The 20,827-nt window shown below is 36.5% G+C and overlaps 1 protein-coding gene across 1 annotated transcript in view; it reads left to right on the top strand.

Moving 5' to 3' along the window:
• Positions 1 to 16,413, top strand: part of LOC140165108 (uncharacterized) — a 453,311-nt gene extending 436,898 nt beyond the window's left edge. The window contains exons 6-11 of the mRNA XM_072188535.1: positions 2,835 to 3,065; positions 7,161 to 7,345; positions 8,651 to 8,763; positions 9,931 to 10,031; positions 11,030 to 11,084; positions 13,238 to 16,413. Of these exons, the coding sequence (XP_072044636.1) occupies positions 2,835 to 3,065; positions 7,161 to 7,345; positions 8,651 to 8,763; positions 9,931 to 10,031; positions 11,030 to 11,084; positions 13,238 to 13,503 (951 nt within the window). The 3' untranslated portion in view covers positions 13,504 to 16,413. The remainder of the gene's footprint in view (positions 1 to 2,834; positions 3,066 to 7,160; positions 7,346 to 8,650; positions 8,764 to 9,930; positions 10,032 to 11,029; positions 11,085 to 13,237) is intronic.
• Positions 16,414 to 20,827: the final 4,414 nt, after the last annotated feature.

Raw genomic sequence — 20,827 nt, 5'->3', positions numbered from 1 at the left:
TTTATGCAGTCCCAGCCTTGGTTCGGGAGCCTCTGCGGTCGTTCAGTCTCGTCTTCATTTTGAAGACCATAAAAAATAGGCAAGCAGTTACTACCGGTAGGCCTATATTAGATACCTAAGGCCCTGAATAATGTTTCAAAGTGTTATTAAAACACGGATTTAAGATTCGTTTTCAAACGTTCTCTACTCCTGATTGACCATTAACGCAATCATACGTTGACATTTCAATACATCATATCGACCATCTAGGCATAGGCCTACAACTCTATGTCAAAAATGTCGATATTTGAAATCGGCATAGCGAGCACGCGTTTATGAAAGCATAATTTCAAACGAGAAATATAATCGAAAACGCAAATTCGTGCTTTTTTCATAACCAATTTTAACTACATTTCCATTAGTAGGCCTATACCATGATTGCGAACACTTTTTGCGAATGTTTTGGCCGAATGCCTTTTTATTTGCAATGTTTGTCTGGCTTTCAACTTTCACGTTTATAATGTTTTCTGCATACTTTAAAAGGTAAACTGCTTTAAAGCTTTTTTCGTGAATGTTTTCATGCAGTGTTTTAAAACGCTCTTTATAGCATGCATGATGCCTATATACGGTAGGCCTACTGCATAAACCACAATCTAATTTAAAGCCATAAGTGTTCCGTTTTCTACTTTTGAAATTCGGTTTTGTTAGGCTATGTAAATTTCCGTGTTTTTTTAGTTTTCTTGTGACGTCTCCGTGTTTTGCCCGTTTAACATATATAGGCCTATAGCCTAGGCCTACTTTTTGTCCGTTTTACAAGAAGTTTATTCAAGACATATTACAACTTTTACCCCACTTTTTACACGTTTATTTGATTGAAAACAACAACAGACACACTTTTTTTTAATTTTTGTTGTTGTATTTTATTCACTTTTTATGCGGTACAAAATATTTTACAACTTTATTGTGGCTATAGGCCTATAATAGGCCTATGACTTTTGTACGTGTTTGATATTCCGTAAAAAGTTAAAAATAAAATATGATAACAACAAACAATTACAATAACAAAAAGCGGAATATTGAATATCGGAATAAGAAAAAAAAAAATCACCAAAAAGCGATCAATTAAAAACATCGCAATTATCATGATTATGTCTCAATTTATTCTTCATTTCATAAAACTTCCTGATTATCTGCTAAAATAATTGCTTGTCAGTTATTCTATGCTAATTTTAATGTTCTGATGTCCGCAAATTTTAATACAGAGCATGATCTTTTTTTTATACTGGAACAGGACAAAATTGTGCTTAAATAATCATGGTTTCGTTCATGCAACACGACCATGCACTGTGCAACTTATTCACAGAACTTGTCTGTCTGTCCAGCGCCCTGTCGCTCCTCAAACGCCGACGCGACATCAGCGGCCTTGCCGGAAGCTCTGCTGCACCATGGAAACAAGACTGCAGTAAATAAAATGGCTACACCATGTGGATAAACATCTGCCGAATGTGCACGGATAATTTTGTTATATTGTATATTTTACCTTCTAAATCACCAAAAAAATGCCAATCTGCTGCAGTAGGACGCCCCTTCTCATTTTCTAACTTGACCAAACGTCACAAATCACCGGATTATATATTTGTGGAATAATCTTCAAAAATGGACCTAAAATCCGCTGTATTTTTCTAAATCGCGATTTTCGGCAAGTTCACTTTTGACCACTTTTAACCATTTTTGGTCCGCCATAGCGTCTAAATGAAGCATCACTGAGGTAAGTTTTTAAGTCAAACGTTTAGATATGGCCAAAATCTAGATAGTGTTTTTCATTTTTTAAATTAGGGCCTAGAACTTTTTTTATCACCCATGATTCAAAAATTTGAACACGGGTCACACGCTTTTTACTGATTTTTTGCCTATATTTTAAAAAACTAAGCAAAATTTCAAAAATAAAAAAACACTTTCTAGATTTATTTGTCTAAATTAATAAAATTCATGTTTTACACTTTTTGCTTTTCAAATAATTTTTTTATGGCGGACCAAAAATTTTTGGTCAAAAAAGCCGTTTTTTGGGATTTTCTCGAAAATTGTACTTTTTGATCCAAAACTGACATTTTAAATGGATTTATGAGCTCATTTCCGTTCAAAAAATGCATACTTTTATATACTTTACATGAATAGTTTTCGAGTTATGAGGTGAATAATAATGGATAATTAGTGATCCTGTGTGCCTCCTTAATAATGCTGCTTGCCTCAATTTTCTCAATCTTGCAGTTTATACGCATTAACTGGGGCAGCAGGTTATTGGCATCTAGTGCCACCTGTAAAAAAAGTAAATATACCTTTGAGACCATTTTTGGACCATAATGTACATAAGGACCAGTGATTGCACTGACAAAATTTGATTGATATAGCTCTTTCACTTCTGGGAGATTTCTAAAACTTTTTGATACCCCCTCGTACTCTTTTTTTGGCCTTATGGTATGCTTTTCTGGTAAAAGATACATAATTTCCCTCAAAAAACTTTTTCATTGCAAAACAATCAAACTTTTGTTTCTTGTACCTTATAGAGGCCGTCAGCGTGACGTCATATGCCGCCATCTTGTGGGTACACGCTGCGATGGTCGTTCGATCTCCATGCGTGAACAGCAAAATCATCGCGTTGATGCGTTGTAACAACTGCATGGCAAGCTGCGACCTGCGCGTAGTATCAGACGCATGAACACACGTATCATTTGTACCCACAAGATGGCGAAAGGCTGACGGCCTCTATACTATAAGTATAAGTTATAAGTTATAGTTATGAGTACCAAGACTGGAATCATGTATCATGCATCTCTTTCACATCACATTCTTTTCAGATGAGTGACAAAAGAACACTAAGTTTCTCCATTGCAGTGAGGTCTCGTGGAGGAGATTATGACACCGATAGCAACTTCCAACTCCAGCCCAACCCGCTTCCATATCGAGAACGATTTCTTAAGCTTATATCGGACGAGATACTAACCAATGACAATGATCGTAGGAACTTCCTTAGTGGATTTAAATGGTGTCTTCCACCTTTGTTTATGTTGACTCTTGCTTGTCTTGAGGTAAGTCAATTATTGGTTTATTTTTTTGTTTGTATATGCATTATACTAGTATACGCATGAGCACAATAATTCCTACTGAATCATTCTTTTCATTTGCCCTGTTGACCAGGTATCATATGGAAAAGTAGTCTCTTTTGCTATCATGTCTAGTTGAATGCTTGATGATGAAGTCATCTTGGGTAGATAGCACTCATTGATATAGTCATCTTAGGTAGAGAGCACTCATTGATGAAGTCATCTTAGGTAGATAGCACTCATTGATGAAGTCATCTTAGGTAGATACCTCACATTGATGACATCATCTTAGTTAGGTAGAATCTATTGATAAAGTCATCTTAGGTAGATAGCACTCATTGATGAAGTCATCTTAGGTAGATAGCACTCGATGATGAAGTCATCTTGGGTAGATAGCACTCATTGATGAAGTCATCTTGGGTAGAGAGCACTCATTGATGAAGTCATCTTAGGTAGAGATAGCACTCATTGATGAAATCATCTAAGGTAGATATCTCTTATTGATGAAGTCATCTAAGGTAGATAGCTCTTATCGATAAATTCATCTTAGGTAGATAGCATCTATTGATAAAGTCATCTTAGGTAGATAGCACTAATTGATGAAGTCATCTTAGGTAGAGATAGCACTCATTGATGAAGTCATCTAAGGTAGATAGCACTCACTGATGAAGTCATCTAAGGTTGATAGCACTCATTGTTGGAGTCATCTTAGGTAGATAGCTCTTATTGATAAATTCATCTTAGGTAGATAGCATCTATTGATAAAGTCATCTTGGGTAGATAGCACTTTCGATGATGAAGTCATCTTGGGTAGTAAGCACTCATTGATGAAATCATCTAAGGTAGATAGCTCTTATTGATAAATTCATCTTAGGTAGATAGCACTCATTGATGAAGTCATCTTAGGTAGATAGCACTCATTGATGAAATCATTTTAAGTAGATAGCACTCGCTGATGAAGTCAACTTTGGTAGATAATATTCATTGATGAAGTCATCCTACGAAGCAGATAGCATCTATTGATGAATTCATTTTAGGTAAATAGCACTTATTCATTAAGTCATCTATGATAGATAGCACTTAAAGATAAAACCATCATAGGTAGATAACACACTTATCCATCAATGACATATCCCTATACTGAATATTACAAAAGAAAAATGCAACTGAAAAAAAGGTTATTGTCCAGAATATATTATATAATAAGATCAAAAGCAATAACAAAACAAAGAAGAGAAGAGAGAATTATAACTTTGCACATGACATCATTGTGGAGTGGATTAACCGACACTACACTGGCCAATGACATCCCAGTGGTGCAGAATTTGACACCCTTGTTGGGCCAATATTATGGTTATGTTTTCACTTGACGGAACACAGACACAAGGGGTTGGTAAGCTTGGACGTGGTCTTAGCACTCTCTGTGTTGTGAAAACTGGAACGTAGAAATTTGCCAAGTAGGAGAAAGTATCATACAGTAAAACATTTTTAAACATTAGTTATACTGGATTCACATTCCAGATGTTGCCAGTTCAAATCCTGCTTCAGCCAAACAAATTGTTATTCAAATTCTTCATTTGTTTAACCAAAAATATGAGATCAGGTTATCCATTGGGAACCCTTAATTTTTTGCGTATTTCGAAAACTGGTATATGAGGAGTGTTCTTTGAACTCCTCTATAATCTTTTGGGGTAAAGCATAGTTTTTATTATCATATCGTAATTTTTCAAATTAAGTAGTGTAAATATTCATGTAGGTGCCAAAAGTACATCTTCAGTGCTCATCATGTTTCCTTGCTGTCACCACCAGTCCAGTCAAACTGTCTGGCCAGGGAACGGCCAACTGCCTGAGCAGGCGCAGGCATTTGTAACTATTCCCTATTAGAGACTAACCATGAATTGTGATGCAGCACATCAAAAGGAGTGACTTTGTGGCAAAGTGCTTTTCAAGATATAGATTAAAATAAACAGAAAAAACAAGGAAAATAATAAGAATTTGGGATGCATTTTCACCTATATACGAGTAATATGATTGCCTTGATCAATTTTTGCAAAGGAGGTGTCATTTTAAAGCTTGCAAAATGCATTCAAAGCAGAAATACTGAACTCAAAATTGACTTCACCTGCAAAGTCCCCCTTTTGATGCACTGCATCACAACTTTTCATAATGACTTAATAACAGATCAGGGGGACTGTTGCTTTTGTACACTTGAGCCATTTCTCATTTTAAATAACAAAATGATTCCTAACGATTTTTTTTGAGAATTTAAATTGAATAAGCAAATTTCTTTAATTTAGTTGAAATTAATGCAAAAAATACCCATTGGTAAATAGTGATATATCTTGTTTCTTCTTCACCTTAAACCAAAAAATAACTGAAGTTTTATATGAATCAGAGCATTGCATTGTGGGATATCATGTAACCTGTACAGGAAACATGTTGCCTGGCCAGGCAGTTGGACTGAACTGGCTCAATCAATATACCAAACATGCAATTCACACAGGTGTTTGATGGTCTGACCAATTTCTGGGAATTCTTCTTTTTTTTCTTCTTTTTTTTGACAAATCCACACTAGTGTGGTCAGACCATGAGTCAGGCAATGCTAATACCAGCCTTGTAATGTTATGAATATTTTATAAGTTACCAGGAAATAAGAACTGCTCATCACAGTCATGTATGCATGACTTACAAGTTGGTCCACTGAGAAAATATATGAATTTGATACACCACATCAAGCCTTAGGATATATGGAATTTTACATCATTTAATGTTAGAGTCTTTAAGTTGTTGTAGCTTACAGTGATTTTATTTATTTTCTTTCTCATTGCCTTATCTATAGAAATAGCTACCACTTCAAGCACCATTATTTTGGATTTTTCAATGAAATCTAATTTAATCAGTGATCACATTACACCTAATCCACCAATACCTTAGCTAATTTGCCCATTTTCCTAGCATTTAACAGTCAATTGTAATGCAACGTTAATGATTAATTTGATGAAATCAAAGAGAAGGCAATTTGAGAAATGGGGTAGAAAGTAATTGGTATATAGCACTCATTGATGACGTCTATCTTAGGCAGCACTCATTGATGAAGTCATCTTAGGTAGATAGCACTCATTGATGAAGTCATATTAGGAAGATAACACTCATTGATGAAGTCATCTTAGGTAGATAGCACTCATTGAAGTGCTATCTTCTGTAGATAGCACCCATTGATGAAGTCATCTTAGGTAGAAAGCACCTACTGATGAAGTCATCATATAGGTAGATAACACTCATTGATGAAGTCATCTTCTGCAGATAGCACCCAATGATGAAGTCATCTTAGGTAGAAAGCACCTACTGATGAAGTCATCATAGGTAGATAACACTCGTTGATGAAGTTATCTTATGTAGATAGCACTCATTGATGAAGTCATCTTAGGTAGATAGTACTCATTGATGAAGTCATCTTAGGTAGATAGTACTCATTGATGAAGTCATCTTAGGTATCGTAGATAGTACTCATTAATGAAGTAATTTCGGTAGATAACACTCATTGACGAAGTCATGTTAGGTAGATCGCATCTATTGATGAAGTCAATTTAGGTAGATAGTACCTACTGATGAAGTCATCTTAGGTAGATAGCACTCATTAATGAAGTAATTTAGGTAGATAGCACTCATTGATGAAGTCATCTTAGGTAGATAGCACTCATTGATGAAGTCATCTTAGGTGGATAGCACAAATTGATGAAGTCATATTAGGAAGATAGCACTCATTGATGAAGTCATCTTAGGTAGATAGCACCCATTGATGATGTCATCTTAGGTAGACAGCACTCATTGATGAAGTCAGCTTAGGTAAATAGCACTCATCATGCTCATTGATGAAGTCATCTTAGGTAGATAGCAAAAATTGATGAAGTCATTTTAGGTAGATAGCACTCATTGATGAAGTCATCTGAAGTAGATAGCACACATTGATGAAGCCATTTTTAGTAGAAAGCCTCATCAATGAAAGCATCATAAATTTTCAAAGTTTTTTACAACAGTTGAAACTAACTCTATTTTACTGTCTTCTTCTTTCTCCCATAGCTAGGTTTCTATATTGGAATTGGCGTCAATGCAACAAAGACTACAAATGTGTCTACAGCTCAATTCCTGACATCTGCTGAATTTCTGACAGGACCAGTCCCAAAGAATAGTTGGATAATATTTGATCCCAGCAAAAAGCTAGAATTTTGGCGGTTTATCACTTATATATTTATTCATGGAGGTAAGTGTTACAGCGATGGTGATTATGGTGGTGATGATGATGATGATGATGGTATTAGAGATGGTGATGATGATGATGGTGGAGATGGTGATATATTTTATTTATTTATTTATAACATTCGGCCGAAGCCAGGCTAATCCCAATAGTGCTCAGAGGCTACTAAATTCAAGGGATGCCATCCGGATATGACGGGACAGGGATATGGGAAGAGGTCCGATTTTCGATGCAGGAGGAAAACCGGAGACACCGGAGAAAAAACCTGCGAGGGCGAGCATGGATCGGCAACCAAACTCACATGTGGCGCCGCGGGGAATTGAACCCCGGCCACAGCGGTGAGAAGCGAGTTAGATGACCACTACACTAACCCGCCCTCCCTAAATGGTGGTGGTGGTGGTAGAGGTGATGATGGTGTTGTCAATGATGGTGATGATTATGATGGTGGAAGTGATGATGGTGATACTGGAAATGGTGGTGATGATGGTAGTGGTAGAGGTGATGATGAAGAGGAGGAGGAGTATTTTGTTTAAATGTCATCGCTTATGGGCTATTCCAGTTGAAATCCATACTCCTAAGGAAGACATGACCTTGCAGAAAAGTGCAAGCAGCATGATGAAGCACCGCAGCGACAAGTGGCAGAAAGTATGAAACCAGCATAACAATGGTTTTGCAAACTTCTACACTTTAAACAGATCAAACATGTTACTATTGTTTGTAAACCTCATTCTCCATTTGTAGAACAAAGTTGCTATAATAAGTTATCAAATATCATAACCATTAGTCAAAGTTATCAGCTTAAATTTCAAAATGGGCTATTCCACTTGAAATCTATGACCCCCCTGGAAGATGTCACTGCTTCTCATTTCCAGTTGAACTATATGGCCATTCAAAGGCAATCAGAGGTGTATAGCCCAGAGGGTGACATGGGGGACAAGCTGCCCATTGGGCTCAAAATAGTGTGACAAAATTGACCAAAAGTTGCAATGTGCATCTTTCTTTAGCCCAGTTTTAGGTTACATTGGTCCAAATTTTGACCTAATTTTTGACCCTGGTATGCCTCTGGTGAAAATATTTGCACTTTATGATATCCAGCTAAAAACTTGGCAAATTATGAAATGCGGTTAGATTTTACACATGTTGGGTCCTTTTATGGGAAATTTTGTTTGAAATTCAAATCTTCCACTCCACTGTTTTTTGATAAAAATTGTTGGATTTGGAATAAATTGAGGGGAGTGGTGGTCAAGTGGAACAGCCCAATGCTTTATAGAAAACACTGTGTAATTTGATATCTTATGTCGTGATTGCTTTCCAGAATAGAGCATTTATTATTCAACATAGCGGTACAAATCATCTTAGGTGTCCCTCTAGAAATGATCCATGGTACACAGCGGACGGTCGTCTTGTATTTCTCTGCTGTTCTAACAGGTAATATCAGACTTCATACACACCGCCAGGTGGAATTTGCGTAAATTTTAATGCACTCTGTGGTGTTACATCTACAGCATGAAATGATTCTAAATGTTTTCGTCTGCAAGCCACGCCTATGATTGGACACCTGTGGTTTTAGTGCCCAATGGTTTTCAATCAGAGAGGATATCTTGCACTTCCCACAATGCTTTGCTTCCATTTCAATTTTCTGTACTGATTTTCAAGATAGTGCCCAAATGTACCTCAATGAAGATTAAAGAGGACACATGATCTTGCAAATTATGTTTATTTCAACTATCGACCCATATTCAGCCAGTCTATTCTCAGCTTCAAAATGAATGGAACATGTATAAAGTAACAAGAAGGTTATTTGATGAAATGTGGTAATGTATCATGTTGCAAAGGATTCTGGGAAGGGTAAGATATCTTCTCTGGTTTTCAATGGAGATCAAAACATTTTGGATGCAGATTGTACAAAATCTGTATTGTACCCCAACAAAATTTACGCATATGTCTGGCCACTGTTTCTATTCATCTATATTTGCACAAATCTTTGGAGGGCCAGAGCAATTTTTGAAAATAAAGTAAGTTTGGATGCAGATTGTACCAAATCTGTATTGTATTTCAACAAAATAAATTTGGTGAGCCATTGGTTTTCCTTGTCTATATATATTTGCACAAATCTTTGGGGGCCCAGAGCAATTTTTGAAAATACAGTGGTTTAGAGAAATTCACATAGTTTCCAATGATACATTTGCAATCCTGTATGAACAGCACGCAGATATTAAAGCTCACCTGCCGATCAATCATTTCGAAGCAAAAATTTGGCCTCAAAGTGCATTGCGCTATTTATGGTCAGGTTGATTTTGGGGTATTTTTTCACAGACTCAATTTGATGGTGTGATCTTCATGGTGGAGTATATCAAAAGGCCAGGAAATAGTTCAATGTTTGTTTTCAGAGGGAGGGGTGTGGAAGGAGTTTCCAGTTCAAGTGGATATACAGGGATGTACCATTGAAATGCTATCTTAATGTAAAAGAATGAAAAACTCACTTCACAAGAGTGAAGATGCTGTGATGTGTCGAAAGGTACGATGCTGCTAAACCAAGACTCTGAAAAAGGTAATGTTTTAAGCATATTTTGTTAATCATTTGCCATCCTACAGGTTCTATGGGTTCTTCAGTACTTGATCGCAAGGCATTTCTTTGTGGAGCCTCTGCAGGGACTTATGCATTACTCTCAGCTCATGTAGCCAATATATTACTGGTAAGGATATAATGAAAATATTATATAGCATTAAGAATGGTAGTAGCGAAGGACATTTCGTAGGATCTAACTTGCCTCATAGCCAGGGACAGGCGATTTGCGCAGAAAAAAATAGCAAATTGCGCGCAACGTTTTTTTTGCGCGGAATTGCGCGGAACTGGCAAATCATGTATCCCTGCCCATAGGAAAAAAAATAGTCAATTGCGCGGGAAAAAAGTTCCGCGCAAATCGCCTGTCCCTGCTCATAGCTGGTTCATTTATACAACCTTCAGGTAGTTTCTGGTCTTCTTTCCCATTTTGAAGTCATTTAATTAAATGATGCAAAGTGCCATGGCCCATTGGGCAAGTCCCGACAACTTATCACATAAACCGAGGTGACTGAACTTATTCTTGATTTTTGGAACCCAAATTACTTTACATATTTCATTTCCATACACATTTATCCTTGTTGCATCATTAAGTTCAGATATCAGGCAAACAAAAATGAAAGACAGAGATCAAAAGACTAAATCGCGTCTGACGTCATATGTCAATCAAACTTGAGCACGGTTTGTTTACAAGTGTCGTGATACGGTGATGATATGATTCGCTGAATGCGGCGGTAAAACCGGGCGTGTTGTTGTTAATTTTGCAAAATATTCTTCAAATATACAAACCATCTCAAAAGTTAGGTCTTTATAGTAGGAAACTTTCTTTCCCGAAGGCACCATGTCAACAATACCTAGAAAAGTTGCTTTTTGCCTTATAAAAGTACGTAATTTTTCACCATTTTCTGCTATTCCTTTTCTCCGATCGGTACTAGATAAATCGATCTTCCTTTTATGTGCTTTTAACCAATCAAAGATCGTAGGGAATTTGATTGACAGATGACGTCATACGTGATTTAGTCTCTTTATCTCTGTCTTTCATTATAAGAGCAGACATGATTCTTGTCTTGTGTGATATATTCAAGGAATAGGAATAATTATAATGAACCATTGTATTTGATTGTTTTTCAGCATTTTTCAGATATGAAGATTGGCATAGTCAGAATAGGAGTAATCCTTGGTATAGGTAAGCTTACTTTCATGACTATGAATTTTATACTGGGGGCCTGGGACCAGATTTGTGTAATGGGGTACAGGGCAAATTAAATTTCCAGGAGGTAACAAACTCACACAATCATCATGTTGACCCGCTACCAAATTGAGTTTACCTAGACAAATGTGCATGAAAATATTTGTGACCTAAAACAAAACAAAAGGAAAATGCACATCACAAATTTTGGTCAATTTTGTCCGGATATTTTGAGCTGGGGGAAAGTTTCCCCTGCTGTCCGGTAAGTATGCCACTGAGTCTTGCGTGATCCTTAGTGGAAAGGTGGGTAGAGGAAATGTTCTGGGTATCAAAGAAAGGGGTGCTTTTCCAAAAATTTTCTTCCAAAAGTAAACATAAATCTTTGATTTTCTTTCTAAAAGCATGTGACATTATTAGAGTGACGGGGACTAGACTCAGGTTCTTGACATTGCTTTCCATTAGTATAGTTTTTTTCATTTTGCCATCATAAATGAGTAGGCTTAAGTCATATTCATGAGTGCCATCTATACCTTTTACCATACAGTTCACTACACCCATGAGCAGGGACAGGCGATTTGCGCGGAACTTTTTCCGCGCAATTGGCTATTTTTTTTCCTATGGTCAGGGATACATGATTTGCACTGAAAAAAAGTTCCGCGCAATTCCGCGCAATTTGCTATTTTTTCCGCGCAAATCGCCTGTCCCTGCCCATGAGTAGTGCTGAGCAATGCAGGATGGTTTCATATATTTTATTATCACTTATCTCACTATAAAACCATACTGGTATTATTACCATTGAAACAGTTCATTCACCTATGTTCTGCATGCCACTTTCATAGGCTTCCACATAAAAAGTCCCAGGATTTGAGATATTTTCTCAAAATATCAAAAGCTATCTTAACAGCCACTGAACCAATGCTAGGCTTGTTTATACTCATTTTAATGTATTTTTCATGCTGATTCCAAGTATGGTCATGAAAATTTGACATTTTTTACTTTTTAACAAAAAATTTAAACTTGTCATCTGCAGTAGAAACCTACATGGAGAGAGTTAACAACCATACCTCAAAATTTGATTTCAAGTTGTGAAGTATGAGTTTTTGTGCCCAACATATTCAAAGGTCATTCAATGAATGTACAAACATATTGAGGTTAAAGAACTGTGTCTTGATAGATAAGCATGTTTACTTTTATCCTAGTCAGAGGAGATATTTTACACTTCCCACAATGCATTTCTTCCATTTTAATTTTCTGTACTGATCTAGTGCAACATGGATCAATAGTGACAAAAAGTACCGGGTACCTCAATGAACAGAGAACATCTTTCGAAATATGTTGGGGTTTTTTTCTTGACTATCGACCGATGTTTAGCCAGTGTACTCTCACCATGAAAACAACGGGAACCATTACAAAGTAATAGAACTATAAAAGTGTCATTTGATGTAATAGGGGATGCATCATGTTGCAAAGGATTCTGGGAAGGGTAAAATATCATCTTTAGATCCTAGTGTCTGCATCATAGCCTCATTCAGGTTGATGACCCACCATTTGTTTATCCATTCAGGGATCTACCCAATAGTACTTGATCTCCAAGAGCACTCTTTCATACTTTACTTACAATGCACCTTGCATACAAATATGCTTTATGTCCCCTTCCTTTTTTCTTTATTGCATGGGGGCACACAAGGACAGGTCTAAGATTTAAATTCCAGTCAAAATCCACACACATAAGACATAAGGGACCTGAATGAGTTAGAACTAATATTGATGCCAATGTTGCATAAAACATCCTTATCACTCGTTCAGATTGCTTGAGAAAGCTTTAGATGGTGTCTTTATTGTGCAGATATTGTTAATATGACCAATCAACTTTCACATCATATGACTTACACATTCTCTTTGACCTGAGGTGGCTCCGGGGGCTTTGGGGGAGTTCCCTCCACACTTTTTCCCAGTCAAAGAAAGGAATCAGGAAATTTGACCTTTTCACCCTGAAATTCACTTTCCCTCATTGGCATCCCTATCCCTAAAAATTTCTGGTCCCACCATTGTTTTGACAAATCATAATTAAAAACAAATGTTATGTGTGTTCAACATTTCATTTACATTTTCACATTATTATGTTCTTTTCGTTATTTTGTTCTCTGCAGTGAGTATAGACTTCGGACTAGCCGTATACCGACGTTACTCCGGTTTGAGAACGGCCACAACTTACGTGGCCCATCTAATGGGTATACTGATGGGACTCTCCCTCGGGATTTTTATTTTACGCAACTATGACCAGAGACTTCACGAGAGGTTATCCATGTGGATCGCCATGGCAATTTATGTTGCATTCATGATATTTGTCATATTCTGGAACATTTTTTATCAACCGGATATGCCACAGAAGCCAGCTACATTAAATGTTACTTGAAAACAGTTATATGTATAGGGTGTTTCTACTGTGTGTTTCTACTGACTATACAACCGGACATGCTATAGAAGCCAGCTATATTAAATGTTACGTGGAAAGAGATAGACATATAGTGTGTTTCTACTGCATGTTTCTATTGACTACACAACCCTACATGCCACAGAACAGACAGAAGCCAGCTATATTAAATGTTACTTTAACACAAATAGACATATAGTTTGTGTGTGCTACATGTTTCTACTGCTTGTTTCTACTGACAATACTGCCATATGTATGCTACCAACACACCTTTTACTGATACTTGCCAGTAGGCTGACCAAACATCGTATGCAACAGGGTAAAAACCTACTCAGAGGATTGATTTTGGTGTGATGTGTCAATCGGAAATAATGTTATAGACATTTTCTACTGACCAGAATGACCCATGAGAAACATGCCTAGTAGAAACATGCTAATACAGATTGATAGAGCCTGCTTGCCAAACTTTGTTGTTGTTTTACCTCACTCAATTTGAGTACAGTATTTGTGTGTTCTTAGCCCACAACTTAATATTAGTGACCACTCCATGAGACCATTAATAACTACAGGATCAACCATTTCATCAAAACAGAAGAAGCTCATCTGGATGACAGGGTGACCCATGTTTAACATCTAGGTAGAGTCTGCGAAGCTGTGTTGTCATTTTACTTTTTGGGTGCAGTGTTTGTGTGTTCCATTACTCATCATCATTCTCAACCCATTTCTTAAATTAGAGCTATGGGGTAACAGGTATTGGCTGACATGATCGAGCCGGCAACTCGTGAAACCGCCCGGCCGTATGGCATTTTCCATGTACTCGGTTAGTTTTGTGGGGTTCATTATCGAACCCCACCGGTTTTAGCTTGTAATTATATTATTTATCAACATAGGCATATTTGTTTGTGATATTTCAAGCGTTTTAAAATTTCAAAATAATCCCATTCAATTACACGGTTGACGATGAAAATTTACTGAATTTAGGGACTGCACGTCATACACCACCTGATTTTGACATATTTGTCTTTGTTTATGTTATACAGGGGTGAACATAACTGGTACCTTAAATGTTGTCTGTATAAGGGGAGGTTAACAAAAGCAGTCACTTTTTTCAAATATCTCATACACTAATCTTCCTGACCAATATATCATTATATAGACTGCTCAAATACCTTCCTCAATCTGTATACCTCTTAAAACCACAATGTATGATCATTTTAAATGAATTTGGTTAATCAATATTATTTCATCATTTTTGGTAAAGAATAACCAAATTTCAATTTGACAGAAATCATACATTATGGCTTTAATGTTCTAGAACTTTCATCAATAGGTAGTGTAAACAGTAAGTATCTCAATCAGAACTTAAAAGTTATATCATGGTGCAGTGTGTTATACAAAATCCAACAGTCGATATGCCATTCCATTTATTTCAATATATTTGACAAAGGTACAATCGTACATGTTTAACCCCTGAGCACTACCTGCCGATCGAACATTGCCTCTGATTGGTCAATTACATGATATCTTCACTTCAATCACCAATCAGAATGGAGCTTTGCAAACAATTCGCCCCAATTTTTTGTGTAGTGAAATTATTCTAACAATGTTGCTGATTGGTCCAATTGATAATGAAAACTTCTTTTTGGCCAATCGGCAAGTAGTTCTCATGGTTAATGTAAATGTACAGAAATCACAAAATGCAACTTTTTTTAAAACCTGCAACAATACTGCATACCAGTTGTTCCACCAGATCATAATATACTACTGAATATCATGGTCTATTCCAGTTGAAATCCATACACCCCCTGTAGAAGACATGTCCTTAATCTCCCACACAGGGAGTGTAGATTTTAGATAGAGTTACCAATTCAGGTAACCCCATTTAGAATTCACACTCCTTGTGTGGAAGATAAAAGTCATGTCTTCCATAAGGGGTGTTTTGAATTGGAGTGGCACAGTGCATTATGGTATGAGTCACTGGTGCAAATCTTTTTGAAAAAAAGTGAAAAATGTGTGCAGATCCTCTATAGTTTCATGCAATGCACAATCTTACTTATTTGATTGATTGGTTGATTGATTTAAACATGTGTACTTATATTACTAATTCTTAACATATACACTATGATTAACCACATTTATTGTCATTGATGGGTAAAGAAGAGAGGGTGAAGATTAACTATTCCCATTACAAACCATCAAACATATCGGGTAAAGGCGAATGTGGGGCGATGCGAGTGAACCTCACCATCAACCAACTTGTGAGGTAACATGTTATGCCAAAATGTACACTAAGCATTGCACGTGCAAACCCAAACTTTAAAATGCAATTATCATTCAATTCCGGGCCCAGTGACGTGCACAGCACATTGAAAGTGGGGGGGGGGGGGGCAGGTTATTCAGTTCCCCCAAATGGAGTCTGATTAGGGGCAAATTTTGATGTTTTTCCCCCGAATGACCAACAAAAGTGGGGGCCGCTGCCCCCCCCCCTTTGTGCACGCCACTGTCCGGGCCCTTGCCAATAAATAAGGAATATTGCTGATAGCAATCATCAGGCAAACATGATGCATGCTGGGAATGAAAAGGGCTCGAAAGTTATTGAATTCATCACCCACCACGGCCAACTTGAGCCCTTTTCATTCCCAGCATGCATCACTTTTGCCTTTCAATTGCTATCAGCAATATACCTTATGCCAGCGGCACTAATTACCTGCCCTCAGCAACAAACCAAGATGGCGAATTTGCCATTTTAAGTCGGTAATCTGTGTGTATAATATATTCAAGTGACACCCATTATATGTAAAAACTAAAGAAACCAAAGTCTTTCATTTCAAGTGGATTGATCTGAAGATTGTTATGAGTTCAAGATAGTGCTATATATGCTAGTGAGGTCAACACGGCAGAACTTATGTTAAGATATGAAAGAAAACTAAATTTGTCTGTAACATTAAACTGTAACCCTGTGTTTGGACCCAACCTGGAAATAAATTAAAAGTTGCTTATTTATTTTTATTTATTTCATCCAATATTGCACCAGTGTAAGCTAGGAAAAAGAAGATATGTATTCTTACTATCGTAAACGTTCGCCTAATGGCGCTATGGGCTGCCTTGACATAACTGGAATTTTAGGCACAATCTAAAAGTGCCCTCCCATAAAAATCCCACCACCAAAAAAGGGCATGTACCCTTAATTCTTGTTGGGATTTTCAGAGGAAGGAGCTCTCTATTTGTACATGAAATTTACCCCAAGGCAAAGGAGCCCATGTGCGCCATTAGGCGAACATTTACGGTATTTTAATTATAAAACTCACAGGATTTTATCTTGAATATAAGCTGAAATATTGTTTTATTTTTCTTGTGAATATGTTTATTTAAATGTTTGTTCATATGAGAGAATCATCTGTATATTGTTGAGTTTGATGACATAATTTGAGGGATGAGAGCCAGAAAGCCTTTTAAGGCTTTCTGGCTCTCATCCCTCAAATTATACTAAATCACAACAAAACTTCAGATATATGAGAAGTTGGAATGTCCCTGTAATAACAGAAAAGAAGTACTTTTTCACTATTGCTGGCTTATGCCCATATTATACTAGACAATCGTAAGGTAGCATTTTGTGTGACATACCTGGCAGTCGCAAGTGTCTTTTCATTTTTTTGTGACATAACTTCTGTTGCTTGTTGGAAAAGCGATTGTCGTTATCTGATTGATAGGTGGCTAGCATGCCCTAGCACCAAATTGCAACTTGAAAACAACTTTGTCAATAGCCACGACTAAGTACTTGTTGCGATTGTGGAAATGCTACCAGGATTGGAACTTTACCCATCATTTTATTGCACATTGTGACTGCCAGTGTAGTATATAGGCTTTAGGTATCACAATTTGTCATTCTCAATTTGAACTAATTAGAATTAAACTTACGCTATATTGGGTGAAATGTTATGCAAACAAACCACTAAATGTATTTTTCCTGAAATCAGGTTAATACAAATGGGAGGATTCAAGTATTTGGTTTGGAATTCTGAAATGGAGCTAATACAAATGTAAGAATTCTGGTATTGATCTTGGGATTCTAAAATCAGGCTAATACAAATGGAAGGATTTTGGTACTGATTTTGGGATTCTGAATCCCAGTCTGAAATCAGGCTAATACAAATGAAAGGGACGATTGACGTCTTCATTTTCAGTGAGAAAAGTGAGACATTGGTATGATATTAAAACTATATTATTCCTGCTTTAATGTGATGCTAATTTGTCATGATCCAGTATATATCATTCTTGATCATTTTACAGTGCAAATGAAAGGATTTTAGTATTGATTTTGTGTTTCTGAAATAAGGCTAGTACATGTATATGTGGAAGGATTGTAGTCTTTGGTTTGGGCTTACAAATTGATGATAATCAAAATGTTTTGCCTGCTTGTCATTGAGATATTTTTTGATAAGTTTTGAGATATTTCTCAATATATCAAGAGTTATTTAAGAACCACTGAACCGGGCACTGAACCAATACTGCACTTGTTTGCACTCATTTTAATGCATCTCATTTTAATGCATCTTACATGGTTATTCCAAATATGCTCATGAAAATGTACAATTATGAAATTTTGAAATTTTTATAGAAATTTTGGAACTTGTCGTATGACACCCATGTGGAGAGAGTCAACAGGTATGAACAGCAAAATATTGGTATCAAAATGAAACTATTTTTCTTTGAAATTTTATCTATTGGTTTTAGAACTTTTAATTTAAGTTTGAATTTTTTTCCTCATCGCAATCTCATTGATTAACTTTTTAATGGTATGAATTTAGACGGTTATCACTCCTCATTGCAGAAAAGTGAAAGCCGTCACCATCTTTATTTGTAATCAAAGAGAGACCAAGACGTTTTCATTAATATGACATCACTAGTGTGTTGCATTGTGGGTAACATGTACACTGTACATACAAATCAGAAATAATCAAATATGTAATCCATCTACCTATTTATGCTAGTTTAATGACTAACACTGCATTTTGATAATTGTACCACCCAGGCAGAACTTTTTACAATTACAAGGACCAAATATGTTTATTGTAGACCATTTTGGTCAGTTTGAAATTGTCAAACCACATCCTTTGTTGTGTACAACCCGGTGTAATCCTTAGTACCCACTGTTTGTAATATATTGGATATAACAGAATATCGCCACCTTATACGATAACTGCAGATGTTGTAAGGGCAATATCTAAAACTTCAAAAAACAATGATCTTGTTTACACTATGGACATATTTGATTCCATGATGTTTCAACAAGGATTAAAATTAGATATTCCTATTATCGATTTCACATCCATTTGGAGTAACCTGTATTTTGCCCATGTGCTATGAGTGGCTCATTGACTCACAGTCACTATATAGTATGTAGTCGAACATTGGTGAGGCCTTTTTTCCAAAGTGCCAAAGATGATAAGGAATCTATTATAATGTGAATGCACATCTCGTCATTCAAGGTCAAGGCCCAAGTCCAGACCCAACTGGTAAACAAAGGAAAATCAAAATCACTTTGTTTAGACAAATCTTAAGAAGTCCATGATTCGATCAAGTGATTGCTTGATGTAACAAAGCCATTGCTTGATTTAACAAAGAGATTTCTTAATTTTGCTTTATTTAATGAAGCGATTGCTTAATCCAACAAAGCGATTCCTTGATATAGCAAAGCAGTTGTTATTTTACAAAATTATTGCTTAATGTAACAAAATGATTGCTTAATTCAACAAAGTGATTGCTTAATTTAACAAAGCAATTGCCTATTTTAACAAGATGATTGTTTAAGTTACCAAAGTGAAATTGCTTAATTTAACAAAGCAATTGCTTATTATAACAAGGCCATTGCTTAATTTAACAAAGTGATTGCTTAGTTTAGCAAAGCAATTGCTTAATCCAAAGTGATTGCTTAAATTAACAAAGCAACTTTCATAATGTGAACAAGCCCTTCATTTCATGTAGCGAAGAACTGTCACTGTTACTTCTGTGTATGTTAACTTTCCTGTTGGGTGGAGTGGGGGGGGGGTATATGCAAATCCAACAGGGGCTAGCCTAGACATTGTACATGACTATGATGCACTGATATAACAAACACTATCAATATTATAATCACATACATTTAAATCACAGTTCTTACAAGTCACAACTCAATAACATATGTAGTTCATATAGGATCAAGTATGATATCAGGATTATGATTCAAATATACCATATTATTTTGCCTTGGCATTGAGTAGGAAAGAAATAGGAAGGAAGTAAGGGACCGTTCACAAACACTTGTTAGGGGGCCTGATGCAAAAAGGGGGGGCCCTGAAAAAAAAATGACCACAAATTTTGCTGGGAAAATTGAGTTTATATGCATTTTTTATGGGGTTGACCTATAATTTTCATGTCAAAAAAGGGGGGGGGGGGCCTGAAATTTTTGAGGTCTGTAATGGGGGGGGGGCCAAAAAAGATTTTAGCAATGACATTTTTTTGCATCAGGCCCCCCAACAAGTGTTTGTGAACGGTCCCTAATGGATGTATGAATGGCAGGGATATGTGCAGTGGTGGCATCAGAGTTTGTACCCAAGAGGAGCATGAATATATGGTATGGTTGAGGTTAATTTTCCTATTTGACTCATGTGGGAAAAGGTTGTAATGTACATGTTATTGTATTTTGTCTTAGATATCATTCTTAAAACTCCTAGTGGATTTGACTAGCTCTCTGGTGAAATAAGATCTCACTAGATTTTTCAAGTCAAATATGACCCGATTCTAGACATGATTTTGACTCGAATTTGACTCAGGAAAAACTAGTGAGATATCATTTTGCTAGAAATCTAGTCAAATTGATAAGATTGTTTTAATAGTGTATGCACCCGGGGTATGCACATACTTTTTCTTATTGCCCTTGCAAGTTGCATCCTTTTACCGTGTGAGTCATTGACCGAAACTGGCAAAAATGAAGTGAAGTAAATACCCGGGGAGTCACTCCCATTGTGGCCTGCCCTGTACACCATCCGCGATAATGAAAACGCGTAAAAAGGGTAGTTTTTCGTGGGTAGGAACGATACGCGCGTAACGTGTTTAGGGTGTCAAAAACATGAAATATTAGAAAAAAGGGTAGCAAAATTGCAATTGCTATATACGCGGAAATGAAATTTAGGGTATGAAATTTGATACAAGGAAGAAAATCCGTGTTTAGGGTGTCGTTTTAGCCAAGGGTTAAATCCTTGTTTAGGGTGCTTTTCAAAAGTTGATTATCATGGATGGTGTACAGGCCACAATGGGAGTGACTTCG

The sequence above is a fragment of the Amphiura filiformis genome, chromosome 11 (genome assembly GCF_039555335.1).
Source record: "Amphiura filiformis chromosome 11, Afil_fr2py, whole genome shotgun sequence".
Classification (NCBI taxonomy): Eukaryota; Metazoa; Echinodermata; class Ophiuroidea; order Amphilepidida; family Amphiuridae; genus Amphiura; species Amphiura filiformis.
This window is presented reverse-complemented; position numbering and strand designations above follow the sequence as displayed.